This window comes from Coloeus monedula (assembly GCF_965178545.1).
Source record: "Coloeus monedula genome assembly, chromosome: 10".
NCBI lineage: Eukaryota > Metazoa > Chordata > Aves > Passeriformes > Corvidae > Coloeus > Coloeus monedula.
Window position 1 is genome coordinate 843,579 of NC_138790.1, and position 15,048 is coordinate 858,626.

The following is a 15,048-nucleotide window of genomic DNA, read 5'->3' on the forward strand; positions in this document are numbered from 1 at the left end:
GTCTGCTTCAGGGCTAGATCTTTAATCTGTCATGGACTTTACAGTTCCTGGGGACCTTTCACAGTTGTGGCACAACTGGAGATTCAGCTTTTGGTGCTCTCTTTCCCCCACAGGACATCTGGGATTCCTACATTGTTTCAGACAGAAATTTAACCACAAAGCACAAGAAGCTTTACTGACTTCTTCTTTATACGTGCAGGAAATGCAAGTTCTAGCCACAGAAATTTAGCATTGCTCCATTTAGAATATGACAGCCAAAGCTTAAGAAGCATTACAGAGGAAATGACAATTCGGGTGACTGTTTTAGTGTTTTGCTGCTCATCTTCCTCCTACCACAGAGCACATGAACGAGAGTCACTTTTGAGTCCCTCTGTATTGCTTTATCCAGAGAAGGTCAGGAAGAGCTTGGCCCGCATTTCAGTGGGCCAGCCTGTGCTGGCCGTGCACCCTGTGTGCTACTCTTTTGGGTATGACAAAATGTCAGTGGTTGTGTGCAGCAGAACAAATCCACCTGGCATGGGAGCCTGGAAATACCAACATTGCTATATCAGCTGAGAAGTGAAATGGCAGAGAGAGGGCCTGGCCACTACGCTCAGACACAGGAGTTGAAAGGAGTTACTTCCACATGGTCACAGCCAGAATCAGACATTCAAAACTGACATTCATTTAATGGACGAATCCACAATCTCCTGATAATCTTGCCTTCTTAAATCCTTCCAGGAGAGCTTATAACACGCAAGGAAAAAAACACTCACCAAAATAAGCACTGCCCCAACCAGATCACAAGTGCCTGGGAAGATGCGCAGCACAAGGAGCTGCAGGACCATGGCGATGACGATCTCCAGGTGCTGCACAGTGCTCACCAGAGCAGGGTGGAACTTGCTCAGGGCATGGTAGACCCCCAGGAAGGCTGCAGTGGAGCACAGGCAGATGGCAAGGAGATAGCTCCAGGTTTCCCCGTCCAGCGGGACGATTGGCTCTTGGAGCAGGAACATGGTGGACGCTCCCCACACTGTTCCCGTCCAGCTGAAGGTGAACAGCGCTGTCCACATGCTGATGCTGTCTTTGATGGACCTGTAGACTATCATGGAGAGGGCAGTGGTCAGACCAGCCATGACAGTCATGGTATAGCCAAAAGCTTCCTTCCAAGTGCTCAGCAAAGAGTTCTCCTCCTTAACAATGTTGGGGATCATGACCAGACAAACGCCGAACACACTGCCAACGACAGTGACCATGTCTATATAAGCCATTCCTTCATCTATGAGTAAAAAAGCCAGAATGGCACTGAACACCGTGGTGGTGGCCCTCCACATGATGGTCCCATTGCTGGGGGGCACTATGGAGAAGGATGTGTAGGCACAGGTGATGGAGATGACATTGCAGACCCCGTAGAGGAACAGCCGGAGCCTGTAGCCTTTGGGGCCGAAGGGAGGCTCGTGGTGGTAGCACACAGCAGTGAGGGACAGCACCTGCAGGACCGAGCGGATGAAAATCAGCTCCAGAGATGGCACTTTGGAGCGGTCAGAAATTAATCTCGTGATCAGAGCCACGCATCCGTGAGCCACGGCAGACCCAAAAAGGACTGCCCATGTTCTCCTGGACTGCAGTACATTTCCTTCAGGAAAGTGCTGAGATTCTCCAACCTCATCAGGTTTTGGCAGTTGTGCTGGCTTGGTGTCTATTGTACCGAAAAAAGTCTTTTCCTTTTTCCCATCATTCAGTAGTCTTCTCTTAGGATTATCCTCCACAAATACTCCAGTATCTTCATTAACATCCTCACATCCCTCTTCTCCTGGCTGTGGATAATGAGAGGTGTATTTCACTGTTACTGTGTTGGGATGAATTTTCACTCGCTTTTTGACTGGGTATTTTTGGGAAGACATATCCATTTCCTTAGAGAAATGCCCTGCTCTTAAGGAAAAAAAATGGAGATTAATGTTATTTAATGAATAGTGAGAGATTCATTAGGATGTAAGTGCTTTTAGTGTTTACAAGCTGTTTTTGTCAACCAAATCCAAGTACTAGTAGCCTCTTGGTTTTGCTTTAATTTTCCACTGAGTTACTGCTAAATACCTTTGATGGCTGGGCCATTTGGATCTCCTTAAAAGTCAACCATGGCACTTCACCTTAGTCACTAATTTTTGAAAATAACATGTTTTGTCATTATGTATGGTATGCATAATGAATCCTAGTGTATTCTAATGAGAAAGCTTGCCAGTGTTACAAGATTACAGGAGAAATTTGGCTGGAGGAGGTGTCAGTAACACAGGGAAATAGGGAGCACCCCCGGGCAAGTCAGCAGTTTGCATATGGATAGCAACACATCTTTGAACCCCGCTGTGACAGTGTTAAACCCTTCTGTCTCCTCGGCCATTTCCCACTACACAAACAGTGCCTGTGATTCGTGCGGGGTGGGGCAGATGTTTAATTCGGGCAGGGGTAGTCATTGAATGACTGTTTTCACACCATCGGTGCAGAGCCTTCCAAGTGAAGAGGCAGCAGGAGCAATGAAACCTTCCCTGCCTTCTCTTCACCCCAGCAAATAAAACCTGTGCAGACCTTACCTGTGACAGAGACATTCGATCCCAAGGCAGAGGGGGAAAACACCTCTTCATCATCTACATCTTCGATGGGCTGTCTAGATAGAAAGAGCAGGTGCTCTCAGGTACCAGCAGGGAAGGTTACAACCATCTCGGCACAGAAAGTAAAACCCAAGGAAGGCTCAAACCCTTTAGATGGAGAGAAAGCAATCAGTGGCATCTTGTCAAACCCACTCCCCAGCCATCTCCCAGCATTACTGAGGGAACTGATCCAAAGAACAAGTGGTGGTTTGTGAGCATAAGGTTCCTACAGCTCGACAACAAGCCGATCCACCCTGCCGTGCCTGCTGTGCTACCCCACGGGCTGCAGAGGAGAGGGAGCCCGGGAGGACCCATCCTCCCGGCCCCGAGATCCCTCCCCCGGAGCCGAGCCCTGCCAGCAGCAGCAGCAGCAGCAGCTTGGCCCCTGCGGTGGCACCGCGGGATGGGTACAGACAGTCCTTGCCCCCAGGGAGGACCGCAGCGTTCCTGGGGGTCCTGGCGGTGCAAGACTGCTGGACAATGGGCTGGACGCCAGGACAGCGGGTTGTCAGGGAGAACACGGGTCCAAAGGCAATGGTAAAGTGCGGGCAGTAGTTCCTCACAGAAACACTGAAAATACCGTGGCCAGGTTCAGCCGTGCTGTTTTCTGTGCCTGTGATCTGTGACAGCCGAGCACTGCCTGTGTTTCTGGCAAATTAATTTACATGAGAATGGGGCAGTCTGCCTTTTTCCTCACAGGCTGAGTGTTCATTAACCCCCTGCTACACCCCAACTGAGCTGCAGCCGAGTCCCTGCTCTCCTCGTAGGGATGGACGGGAGTGGGGACACGGGCGGGGACCAGTCCCAGCTCTGGAGGAAGGAGCAGCAGCACCTGCACAAGTACCAGGGGCTGAGGACCCTCTCGAGTCCCCCCTGTCTCTCAGCAGGCCTTGCCCAGCACTGCTGTTCACGTTTTTCTGCTGCCGACCCAGCGCCAGAGCACGCCCAGCACCCCCTGCATGGTGGAGAACATTCCAGGGTGTCCACGGGCAGCTTCCTGGGCAAGGAACTTGAGAACGAGCAGCTGAACGCCAGGGAGAGTAAATAGAGCTGAGTATCAACTGTGCTAGCGGGCACTTCAAACAACCCATCAAACATTTACCAACACCTGCCAGAAATCTGCCCCGGGCTCACCTTCTACCTTCACTTTTCCTCCAGTTAAATTGTTAATTTCCGAATCTTTTAACGTGCAAATGCAAACCGCACTGAGTGAGCCCAGGAAGGCAGTGGTTTTCACCTGCACAGCTTTTCCTAACTAGCGTTTTCATTGTGTTACAATCCACAGTTCTGCCTTGCAGCCTTAAAAAAATTAGGACCTTCTTGCTTTAAGGCACAACATACTGGATCATGAATAAAGTAGGAGGAAAAGAAGACAAAAGTGGACGATAGGAATTATTATTAGAGTGTCAGTAGAGCACTGGGTAACCTCATTCATTTCGTTAAGAAACAGCTGAGTAAACGCTGCAACTGTTCTGAAAACAAAACCGAAATAGCTCATTTGTTACCATGAGCATACAACGGTAATTTTTTTGTTTCCCGGCATTAGATTACATTTTCTTTCAACGGGTAGTTGCAAATTCAACACAACAGTTGCAAATGTAGCACTGGACCTGTGCAATGTGTTCAGGGATCTCTCTGGAGGAAAACAATAGATGGTGAGCACATAGCTCAAAATGGCTGTTCTGCACAGAGCTGCTCCCTCAGGACTGCTCAGCTCGGAACCTGAACAGCCGGGAGTCTGGAAAGTGGAAGGGCAAACACGTGTGAAAGGCAGGAGATGGGAAGTAATAAAGAACAACAAAAACAAAGAAAACCCCAAACCAGGAATGCTTACCCGAAAATTTCATTTTCCCAACTAAATACTGAGTGTATGACAAATGCGATGCCAACCCTCCCACAGCACATTTGTTTGTAGTCTTTGGTGACCTTTGCTTTTCTTAACCAGTGAGATTTTCCATAGAGATTGAGATTAGGACGTATCCCAGATCCATTATGTGTCCCCCTGAGACAAATTTAAAATAGACAGAAATCAGCACAGCCTATACAGACAACTTGCTACTTCTCTTTCTGCCCGTGCCTTTTGTGGAGGTGACATGAAGCTTTTGTTTTTCCTTCGTATCTGGAAACAACGTGGCTTATTTGCATTTTCTATTAAAACACAAGTTGACTTTGAATGAAGTTTAATACAAGGCTGAAGATGAAGCACTATGCAAAATTGTCAAGTTATATAACAACAAACATTCCCAATTCAGCCTGGGACACCCATTTAAATTATGAGCTCATTGAAATCACTGACTGCCAAGTGTGAACCCTGTTTTCCCTTGGAACAAATAATCACTGTATATTCAATAAATGGCACAGATCTTCGATAGAATACAAAGCACGACTCTTTTAAAAGAAAAAAACCTCAAATACTCCCCTCCTTTCCTGCCTCAATCACTGCAATCTACCTGGTTAGCCAGGTAGAAATAGGTGATTATCTGCCCCCAGACTGCTGGGGGTCAGAGCCTGACCTCTCCTGTGCCTGAAGGAATGATGGCTTTGAAGTCTGGTGATTCTAACCACCAATCTTCAATAAACTCACAGAAAAATACTCTCATCTTCTGCCAGATTGGTTAAAATCAGTCAGGCTACTGATTATTCTGAAAGACTCACAGACACGGCAATTCCAGCCATGGATAGGGAGTCAGGAATAAGGCAGCTACCCCTGCGCTCTGAAAGGCCCCACAGGAATGCTCCTTTGCCTCTTCTGTGGAAAATCCCCCAATCCTGACTGGATCAGGCTGAGATTACCAGAGGGCTGTGAGCAGTCTCTGCAGGATAACTACAGACTGACAATTCTCCCTGAATATCACACGTAGGAAAGACCCACCCACCCTGGAAACCCACGGGACCGACTGAACTCACGCCACCTTCACTAAGCACTTGTGTGCACTGACTTCTCAGCATAAGCGGTTTTCTTTTGATTCCTTATCAGGTGCAGGAAAATCTCCTAAAGCCCTGTTTCAGCACCATTAAACCACCTGGAGGTCCTTAGGTGCTTCATACTTCAGGCAACTGCACATCCCAAGGGATCTACACTCATGTGGTGTATGAGTACCTTCTCTTTCTAGCCAGATTGACATAAATCAATTTGATTAAAAATACATGCAAAGAAACTCAAGTCTTTATTAAAATTTAATGAATAGCAAAAGGTATTTAAGAAAATGAAGGAGCAATTACATGAAAGGAGTTTTTAGCACTTAGGCACAAGAGCAAACATTATATACAAACCAACAAACCAGTATCCCGTGTCTTCAAATTAATTGGGTCACGTCCAGCAGCCTGAAGGAAGAGCCAGTACAACCTTCACTGAATACAAACCCTACACTAAAGTCCGACCAGTTGTCAGTGCACTCCTGTTAATATTCTGCTACCCAAAAAACGACCTCTGTTTGTGCTAGCTCACTGAAGCAATCACATTTAATGGGATATACGTTTAATTCCCCTTGCTTTCTTTATTCTCTTGCTGAATACGGGCTCCATATGCGTCCGTTTCCATGAAAAAATACTATTTTCTAATTTCTCCATTCATGCCTGTTGCCTGCTACAGCTCCCACCTCTGCAGCAGCAACACTTGCATTAAGCGTTTTTGTGAATGATTTTGGAAGAAGAGCCACTTTGCCTGCAAACTTCCCATTCCAAAAACGCTTATCTGAACAAACCCCTTCAGATCGCAATTCCAGGCACGGGGGAAAGAACAGAGCACACATTAACACTGAAATATAGTCCCCTATAGCACAGGAAACGAGGAAAACAGCTCAGTTAGATGTAAGAAAGGTTTTAAGAGGTACATTACAATGGGGTGAAGCACGAGACGGCACCTTCGGGTCCACGACAGCAGATGACAGGTCGAGATTAGAGATACCTCGCTCACTGCTTTGGATCCTCTCCCAACAATCTGCAACCCCCGGCAGCCAGCGGTGCGTGCGGGCTGTGCAGGAGGGGACAGCCGCCTGCAAAGGGACCGAGCCCGGGAGCGGTGCGAGGAGGGCGGCACCAATCGCGATGGCTGGCAACTGTCGCCGATAAGAGGGCACTCGTCAGAGGACGCGGGGCGTCTCCATGGGAACCCCGGCAGCGGCTCCAGCAAAGCCCCTCCGGGCAGGAGCGGGCGAAGGGCGGTGGCTGCCCGGGCTCGGTCCTCGCCGCGCCGCGCCCTCCGCGCCCGCCCCCGCCATGGCGGAGAGCACCGGCCCCGCTCGGCCCCGCACACATCACTGCCACTGCCACCGCCCCGGCGCCGCGGGGCCCACCCATCCCTCCGGCCGCCGAGGAACCGCCGCGGGCTGGGAAGGCGCTCCGGCCCACGCTGGGCCCTCGCCCCTTGCTCTGTCGCGACAGTCACGACCCCCTTCCCCCGCCGGTGTCCCTGTCCCCGCCGCTTTCACGGAGACTGCGCTCGGCCCTCGCTGTGTCGTGACAGACCGCCAGCGTCCCTGTCCCCGCCGGCTCACTGGGCCCGGGGCGCGCCCCCGCTCTGTCACGACAGTCGCCCCCCCTCCCCCGGCGGTTCTCGTGGGCGCGCGGCGCACGCGCGGCCGTTTCCGCGCGAAAGACGTTTTCCCGCGTGCCGCGCGCGCCGGGGCGGGGCCGCTCCCGCCCCTTCCTCCCCTCGCGGCGCGGCGGCGCGGGGCCGGGCGCGCGCGGTGCGGCGGCGCGGGCGGCAGGGGGCGCTGCGCGCCCGGCGCGCGGGGCGGCTGCGCCGTGGCGGGTCGGAAATGCCGCCAGGTGGCGGTTTAGGATCGCGGCCCCGCTGAGCCCCGCGCGGGCCCCGCCAGCGCCGCCGCCCCGGCCCCGGCCCGCGCCCGCCGGACCCCGCGCGCCGCCGCCGCTCCCGCAGCGCTCCCGGGGCGCTCCCGGGGCGCCGCCGCGGCGCGGCCCGAGGTGAGCGCGGCGCGCGGGGAGGGAGCGCGCGGGAGGCGCCGATCCAAGATGGAGGCGCGAGGGGCGGGGGCAGCGGGGCCGGGGCCGCTCGCTCGCTCGCTCGGTCTCCGCGGCGGCCGGGCCGGGAGCGGGCGCTGCCCGTGCGAGGAGAGAGGAGAAGGGGAGGGGAGGGAAGAGGAGGCGGCGCGGGGCGGGGCGGCTCCTGCCGGAGCAACGGGTCCCCCGGGCGCGGCGCTCTTCGCCGCCATCTCATTGTCCCCGACGGGGCTTTGCCGGGGGCGCGGGGCCGAGCCGGGCCGGCCTCCCCCGCCGCCGGGCCTGCGCCCCGCTCCGGGTGGCGGCGGCCGCGGCGTGCCCGCGGGGGCGACGGGGGATGCTCGGGCGGAGCGGGGGTGGCGCTTCCGCCGCGCGGGGCTCGGTGGCGGCGGCCCTCGGCCGGCCCCGGGCGGCGGCGGAGGAGGGAAAGTTCCGGGAGCCGGTGGGCGGCCCGACCCGCCTTTGGCCCGGCCCGGCCCGGCCCGCCGCCGGGACCCGGCCCACTGGAGCGCCCGGGCCGCCCGAGCGCCTGGCCCGAATCCAGGGGGGCCAGGCCGGGGTGCAGCCCCGGGGCCGGGGACTCCCGCCCGCTGCTCCTGTTGCTCATCCCCGAGTTCCCAGTGCGGTGGCACCGGGGCGAGCGGCCGCCCCTTGGCTGGCCCGGGGCACAGAGCCGTGTCACGCAGTCGTGGGGCTGCCCCGAGCTTTGAGTGGGAGAAGCAGCGCGCTGAGCCCCGGGGGCAGCACGACCGGAGCCAGGATCCAGGGATCCATGGCTCCGGGAGCGGCCAAGTGCAGGCGGTGCCCTCTGACCGGTGCTGGGCGGGGGGGAGAGGCACAAAACCAGGTTGGGGTCCTGCGCTGCTCGGCTCAGACATAGCAAAGGTTGTGCTTGGAGGAGTGGAAGGCTTCGGTGGTGGGTGCTGGTCACTGGGTACCTGGCCCATGCTGGGAAGTGGTGGACAGCCGCACTCTGCTTTCCCTGTGTTCCTGGGATGTAGCAGGGAGTGTGAGCAGTGGTTGGGACGAAGTGTGACTTGGGAGAAAGAAAATAGTTGTAGTGTCCATGGAGCAACTTAAAGGGACATGACTGCCAATACCAGTGTCAAAAAACTTAGTTTCTGGGAAGACACTGTGAGTTTAATTAAACTAAATTGAGCTTCTTTGTAAGTATTGATTATTTCAGTTGTGTTCCACATAGTTCTGTAGCTGCACAGTGTTAGTCTAGTGATAGCATCTATTGTTGAGGTTGTTAAGGAATGAAAAAACCTTCTCCAGGTCACACGACCGATGCAACTGTTCTTAAACGGTGTCCTGCATTTGGTGGGATGGATGACATTAATGTCTGGGTTCAATAACTTTTCCATGTTATTACACTAGTGAAGAAGGAGTGGTGTGAGAGAAGGATCAATGCAGATTCTCTGGATCCAAAGCAGTTTGGTCTTGTCTAGTGCTATAGCGAGGTTATTTGATGGGTGTTTCTACAGTATAACCCATCCAGCCATGAAGAAGTCACTGGGCCACAAGGCAGTGTGCAGGTTGTCTGTCAAAAGGTGTTCTGACCCTGTGAAGAAGTTTTTCCTATTACAGAATTAGAAGCCAGTTTATTCTTTCTTTATGGTTTTTTTTTGTTTTCTTTCTGACTCAACTCTGATGACTTTTTGTGGGAAAGCCTGAGAAAATACACGTAAGGGTGCAGAGAGTTTTGAAATGAAACGCCAACCCATGATGCAGCAGGATTTCCTGGTGAGCTGGAGCAGGGCGGCTGACTTCAGGGTTGTGATTAATCTGAGAGGATGTAATTTTGACTGGCTGCTCAATAGAGAGTGTGCAGCTGGAATTCTATGTTGGTGCTGCTGATGGATGTGGATTTACAACAGTGGGAGTGGGTAGTGGCAACAAAGCTTTTCTGAAGCTGGGTGAACAGTTAGTGCCAGTTCTGGAGGTTCAGAGCACTTCATCTCTAGCCCCTGTGTCCAGAGGACTGCAGCCCACGGTCTCTGGTGCTTCCTGACATTTTACAGAGTGCTAGAGTTGGCTAGTTGACTGAGGGACAGCATTTCTGGCCAAATGTCCACACCCAGTATGCTGTGGTCTGAAGCTGTGAGGGCAGCTGAAACCCTGGTACTGGAGCCGTGGCTGGGTGCTCTGAGCTTGTCAGCTCCTGTCCCTGTCCTTAGCCTGCCCTTCATGTTGTGCAGACTTGTATGTGACTTCTGCAACTGCAGTGCACCTTTTGAGAGTTGAGAAGGTGAGAAGGTTTGTGAACATTATTATAGCTCATATTTGGATGCATTGACAGAATTTTTTTCCTTGGGGTAGTCAGAAACTCAACAAGTGAATATTTTTGATTTGAAAGAACAACACATACCTCGAGTTTGTGCTGGTGACTGTGGAATCTCTTGTTTCTTTCCCTTGGTTGCAAAGACATGCTCTGGTACAAGTTGGCTAAATACTGGTAATTTAAATAACATTTTACTAGGCAAGTGAGCCCATAGAAGTGTAAGGATTCAGTGAGAGAAACGCTGAATTGTGATGACTTTCTAGGAAGAGTCCTTTTACTGGGATGAGCCCATGCCTTTACGGTAACACTGTGGTTTGTTTTCTGGTGACATGCGCAAAAAAAAGCCTCTCACACCCTGCTGAGAATTGCAGAGTACCAGATCTGTAGTTACCACAAGACATACTGAAAGAGGCAAACTCTACTGAAGCTGTGGAGGAATGTTAAAGCCAGAATTCAGATGCAGCACTGCTGAATGGCTGACTGGCCTCTCTGGGATCTCTCTGTGCTGCACCTTGGAGTTTTGGGATGAGGCTCGGGCTTCCAGTGCTTGGAGTCAAACCCAGAAGGTGATGCTGAATCTGGTGCCAAGATAAGGAAGTGCCTTATCTAAAGCTGCTGTATTGACTTCAGGACTTAAAATGCCAGCCCACGACTGCAAGATACTTCCTGCTTTCTTTACACTTTTGGGGATTTACTTGTAGTCACTCTCATTTATCAGTGGAGTTCTGAAACTCCAATTGCACGTTGTCATCTCTTGCTTGCAGTGCCACAGTGTCTGCTCATTTGGTTAAAAACAGGAGTAGAGTTGGTTTTTGTTCTTGGAGAAGGAAGGGAAATCCTACAAAGTTTGAGTTCATCAGCAGATAATTGTTTTGTTGTTTCTACCCAGGGCATCTGGGGATATGCAGTATTTTGCTTTTCTGTGCTGATGTAGTTTTGTTGGTGTGGGTGTTCAATATGTGATCAGAACACAGAAACCTATTTCTTTGTTCCCTTAGAAAATAAGTGGTTTAGAGAGCGTTGCTATGACCCTCTTGCAACTTCTCAGTCTGAAAATACACTTTCAAAAATAAGTGTTGTTTTGTGAAGGTGCACTGTGATTTTTTTTTTTTAAAGGCAGAACTCACCTTCAGCTTGCTGAAGGGAAGGAACTGCAGAGGGAATCTTGTCCTTAGTTGGGATTTTGTAGCAACTTGCTGATTTAATTTCTGACATGTCCCGTTGAAAGTCTGACTGTAGGCAATGGTTGCAGCACTTGACAGCTTGTGTGTCACTGTGAGAGAACACCCAGGAACTTGGGTGCTCTCCTTGTGGTTTGAAGGAACTGTGCTCCTGGCTTTGCCACATTTCCTTGTTTGCATCCCTGCAGGCATTTTATAGTTTGGAAAATGCTTTTTAATGATAACAGTGCACTTGAGATAGCAGCATGCCTCGGACAAGAGATCCATCAGGGCCCAAACAGTGTCACCTGTGTCCTGTTCTGAACTGTAGGTTCAACATGAACTTGGTAAATTTGGTAACTCTGCCTTAATTGGAATATGTGAGGAGAAAATGCCTATTTATAAATGCAGATAATTCCATATGCAGTACAAGTGGTGCAGATACAAGGCTTTTCATGCCTTCAGGCCCGTGACTTTGGTGGGTGCTGCTCTCTGTACTCAGAGCTGGGAGCACTGGCTGGGCAAGGCTCCCAGCACCCAGTCCCTGCCCTGCTGCTCATCCTGCCCTGCTGCTCATCCTGCCCTGCGGGGAATTGGATCTTTAGAGACACAAAAAGGTGTGGTGGGACGGGCTCTCAGCCACAGTTGTAAGCATTATTAGACATGAGCGCTTGATGTGGGAGTGTATTGTGAGCTCCAGTCACGCAGTTCTTAATCATTTATTAATAATTTCTTTCAGAATTAGGAGCAGGAGGTGGAATTCTTCAGCCTGTCCCCCTTCAGCTGAAGGGCAGGTTGTTTCAGGTGGTTCCCAAAAGTAACGTTTTACTAGAAAGCAGCATGAGGCAACATCCAGCCAACTGTGTTCTTTGCTGTGCAAGGTTTCAGCAGCAGCTATGTTATTTATTCTATAAATAAATCTAGTGAGTTTATATTCTGTAACTCTACAAATAGCAGGCTTGTATTATATTGGCAGGTTAGCTGAATGAAAACAGCGTTGACAGATTGTTCAGCTCATAGGAAAAAGATATTTCTTTGTAGAGTTACACAGGGATTATCCTGTGTGTCAGAAATGTTCCTAAATGTCAAATGTTTTTCTACAATAAAATAATAAAAATCAAAACAATTAATCTTGGATACATTTTTACATACTAGAGCATAGCATGTGGTGGTATTTTTTGAAACCAAATCAAATAACAAGCTGAGTATCTATTTGCTCTCCCCCACATAAGGGTTTCTCTCTCTGCTTTTAGGGTTATAATCCCCAAGGACCTGGAAGATACCAACATGTTTGTGTTTATAAGTGGGAAATGAAACGTCGTTTGCAAATGGGTAATGAATTCCACCTTAAACGCATGCTCAGTGTGCCAGTTTTGCATTGTTAATTTCTAGATCTGTTCATTAAGACCACATGAGCTGGTTGCTGCTAGTGGAATTGCACAAGATGGTTGAGCTGCTCTGCCAGCCTGCCTCAGCTGAGAGAGATCTGTGTCTCCACAGCTGCACAGCTCTCCTTTCCCTTTGTGCTGCTGCTGGCTTGACCTTCCCTGGAGCTGAATTCCCTACCTGGCAAACTCCTCTGCTTGGGAGGGAGGTTTTTCTGCCCAGTGAGTGAATCAAGTCAGGCTGTCAGAGTCAGGAGTTGACAGAGGTGATGCAAGGTCAGTGGCAGGAATACTTTTGGAGAAAAATGGTCCTGGAGATGGGGATCCTTCAGGTGGGAGGTTCAGGTTGACTCAGCTGTGTGTGCCTGTGCTCTGGGTGTGGATGTTCAGCAGGGAGCCAGCCCGTTGCTCTGTGTGAAGTTGGGGTTCTGTGGGTAACTCTAAGCTTCACTGAATGCCCCCTGCCAGCTCTGCTGTCTGTAGCTTGTGTTTGTTCTTCCCTTCTTTGGGGCTGGTCCTGCCTTACCAGAGTAGCCTGGTGCCATCAGCACAGTGTTGGCATTCTCCTTCTCTAGATGGAAGAGCTCACACTCGCAGTATCACGGGGTTGTTTGGCTTGGAAGGGACCTTACAGATCATCTTGTTCCACCCCCTTGGGGACACCTTCTGCTCCAAGCCCTGTGTTCCTATGGTGGCCTTCCTATGTGGTCAGAGATGACCACTTGGTCTGCTCTTTGTCTCCTCTCTCTTCCCCAGGTAACCTGTCCATGCAAGGCCTGTTGTTGCCATGGCAGCTGAATTTCTTTAAGGGCCTTTTCTGAAGAATCTTGTTAAATGTCTTTTGGAAATTAAATCAAGTGCCGTCCACTGGTGTAAGGGAGGGCCTTGAGAGAACTGTGTGGAACTTGGCTTTCCTGTACAAAAGTAAGGTTGATTTCCCTGTCTAAATGCTGTAGTTTATTTAGTTGCCTGCAGATCTATTTTCTAGAATAGTTTCTACTAAATTAGGCTCACTAGACTGTAACATCAGAGTGTTAGGTGAGAAAGTAAACATAACTGTAAATTGTGTTCAAGAGTAAGCACTGCTTCAAGCAGTAGAATTTTATTTTGAAGGCTGGTTCTTTTCTGGTTCACTTACGTGGCTTCTTTGGTGTTTGATAGTTTTGTTTTTCCCATATCCTTACTTTAACAGGACATTGCTTGTGGGAGAGGAATTAAAAAATCTGTCTTCTAAGAAATGAATATTTTTAACAATAGAGGAGTACTTACATATTTTGGGATCTCTGTTTTCCTGAGTTCAGTGGAAATTGGTCCATGCACTGATAATTATTGATAGTGGAGATGGAGACAAGGACAGAAAGAAGGATGTATACACAGAGTACACTCCTGTAGGCTTGTTCCTGTTGGATACTGGGCTTAAAGGAACCCAAACAAATGGTTGCAGTGTTACTGTAAAACAAACAATGTAGCACAGGGAGTGCAAATCAGCACTGCACAGATCATTCTTGCACACAGAGCTGAGCTTGGAGGGACTCCTGCCTTTGGCTGCCTCCAAACTGTGCTCAGCCATCTGTAACCTTTGTGCCCGGCTGTACAAAGTGCTCTGGGAATGGCAGTGAGAGTGGAGGAGGAGAGCTCCAGTGGTAAGGGAAGCTCTTCCCCAGGCTTGGCCGCAGTTTCGGGTACTCTGCCCTTTGAGTCTCAGATCATGGCTTGTTTATTCTTCACCTCCTTTCAGTTCCACCATCCCAGTGTTTCCCTTAAGCTCTTTGAGGCTTTTTCTGTTTTAGCACTAGCTGATTGTTCTGCTTGTATTCACATAAATCAAATAGAATTCACCTATAATATGTCCTTTCTCATCCCTCTGAAAAGGGTCAGTGGAGCTGGTCAGAAGAAATGGCATAATTTCTGTGGGTTTGTGCATCTCTTTTGCTTCCCTAGTCAGAGGAATGATTTTTTTTTTTTTTTAAATACCTTTTGTTTCTGTAGGCTCCCTTTGGAGCAGTTTTCTGTGCCAAAGCAGTAAGATGGAGCTGAAATTTAATTCCTGTTTCAAAATGGTCTAGGGAAGTTTTGAATACTAATTATTGTGCTGCTGTACAAGATACTGGACACGCTCAGAACCTGGAGAGGTGTGTTTCAGAATTGAACTGTTACACTTAGTTTTCTTCCCAAAAGGAACCAGAGAAGCTGCTTGATTTTGCTTTGCAAAGGAAAGTTTTTACACACTCGAGTTCATGTTGGTGGAACTATAAAGCACCAGCATCAGGGACAGAAAGCACTGGTGTGGGGGCTTATGTAAATCCTATTGCCTGATGTGGGTATCAATCGGGAGTTCCTTGTCTTGGGGGCAAATGTTTGTGAATGCCAGAGCCATTACAGCTGGGAGGACAAGCCTTTTCCATTGGTATGCCTTACTTTTCTGATTTCTCATTGCTGGTTGTTGATTCAGAGCTGTTGGTGTCCTGGTAGAAAGCTGAGAAGGAAAGACAAGGGCTAAGAGAGAAGGCTGAGGGATGACAGTCAAGGGAAGCGGAGTGTCACGTTTGAGGGGTGGAGGCAGGAGTTGTCACTTGCAGCTGCCATTATTTCCTGGACATTTTGTTTCCCCTAGGCAAATGTGTTTTTACAAAATT

The 15,048-nt window shown here is 50.2% G+C and overlaps 2 protein-coding genes across 2 annotated transcripts in view; one reads left to right on the forward strand and one right to left on the reverse strand.

Moving 5' to 3' along the window:
* Positions 1-662: 662 nt before the first annotated feature.
* Positions 663-1,904, reverse strand: SLC35G2 (solute carrier family 35 member G2; the record flags this gene model as incomplete). The annotated part of the gene is made up of 1 exon (XM_082288267.1): positions 663-1,904. The coding sequence occupies exon 1, from the start codon at positions 1,887-1,889 to the stop codon at positions 663-665; it is 1,227 nt and encodes a 408-aa protein (XP_082144393.1). The 5' UTR covers positions 1,890-1,904.
* A 10,415-nt stretch (positions 1,905-12,319) lies between these two features.
* STAG1 (STAG1 cohesin complex component) overlaps positions 12,320-15,048 on the forward strand; it is a 168,790-nt gene continuing 166,061 nt past the window's right edge. The window contains exon 1 of the mRNA XM_082288099.1: positions 12,320-12,359. The gene's annotated coding sequence lies outside the window, so the exon portion shown is untranslated. The remainder of the gene's footprint in view (positions 12,360-15,048) is intronic.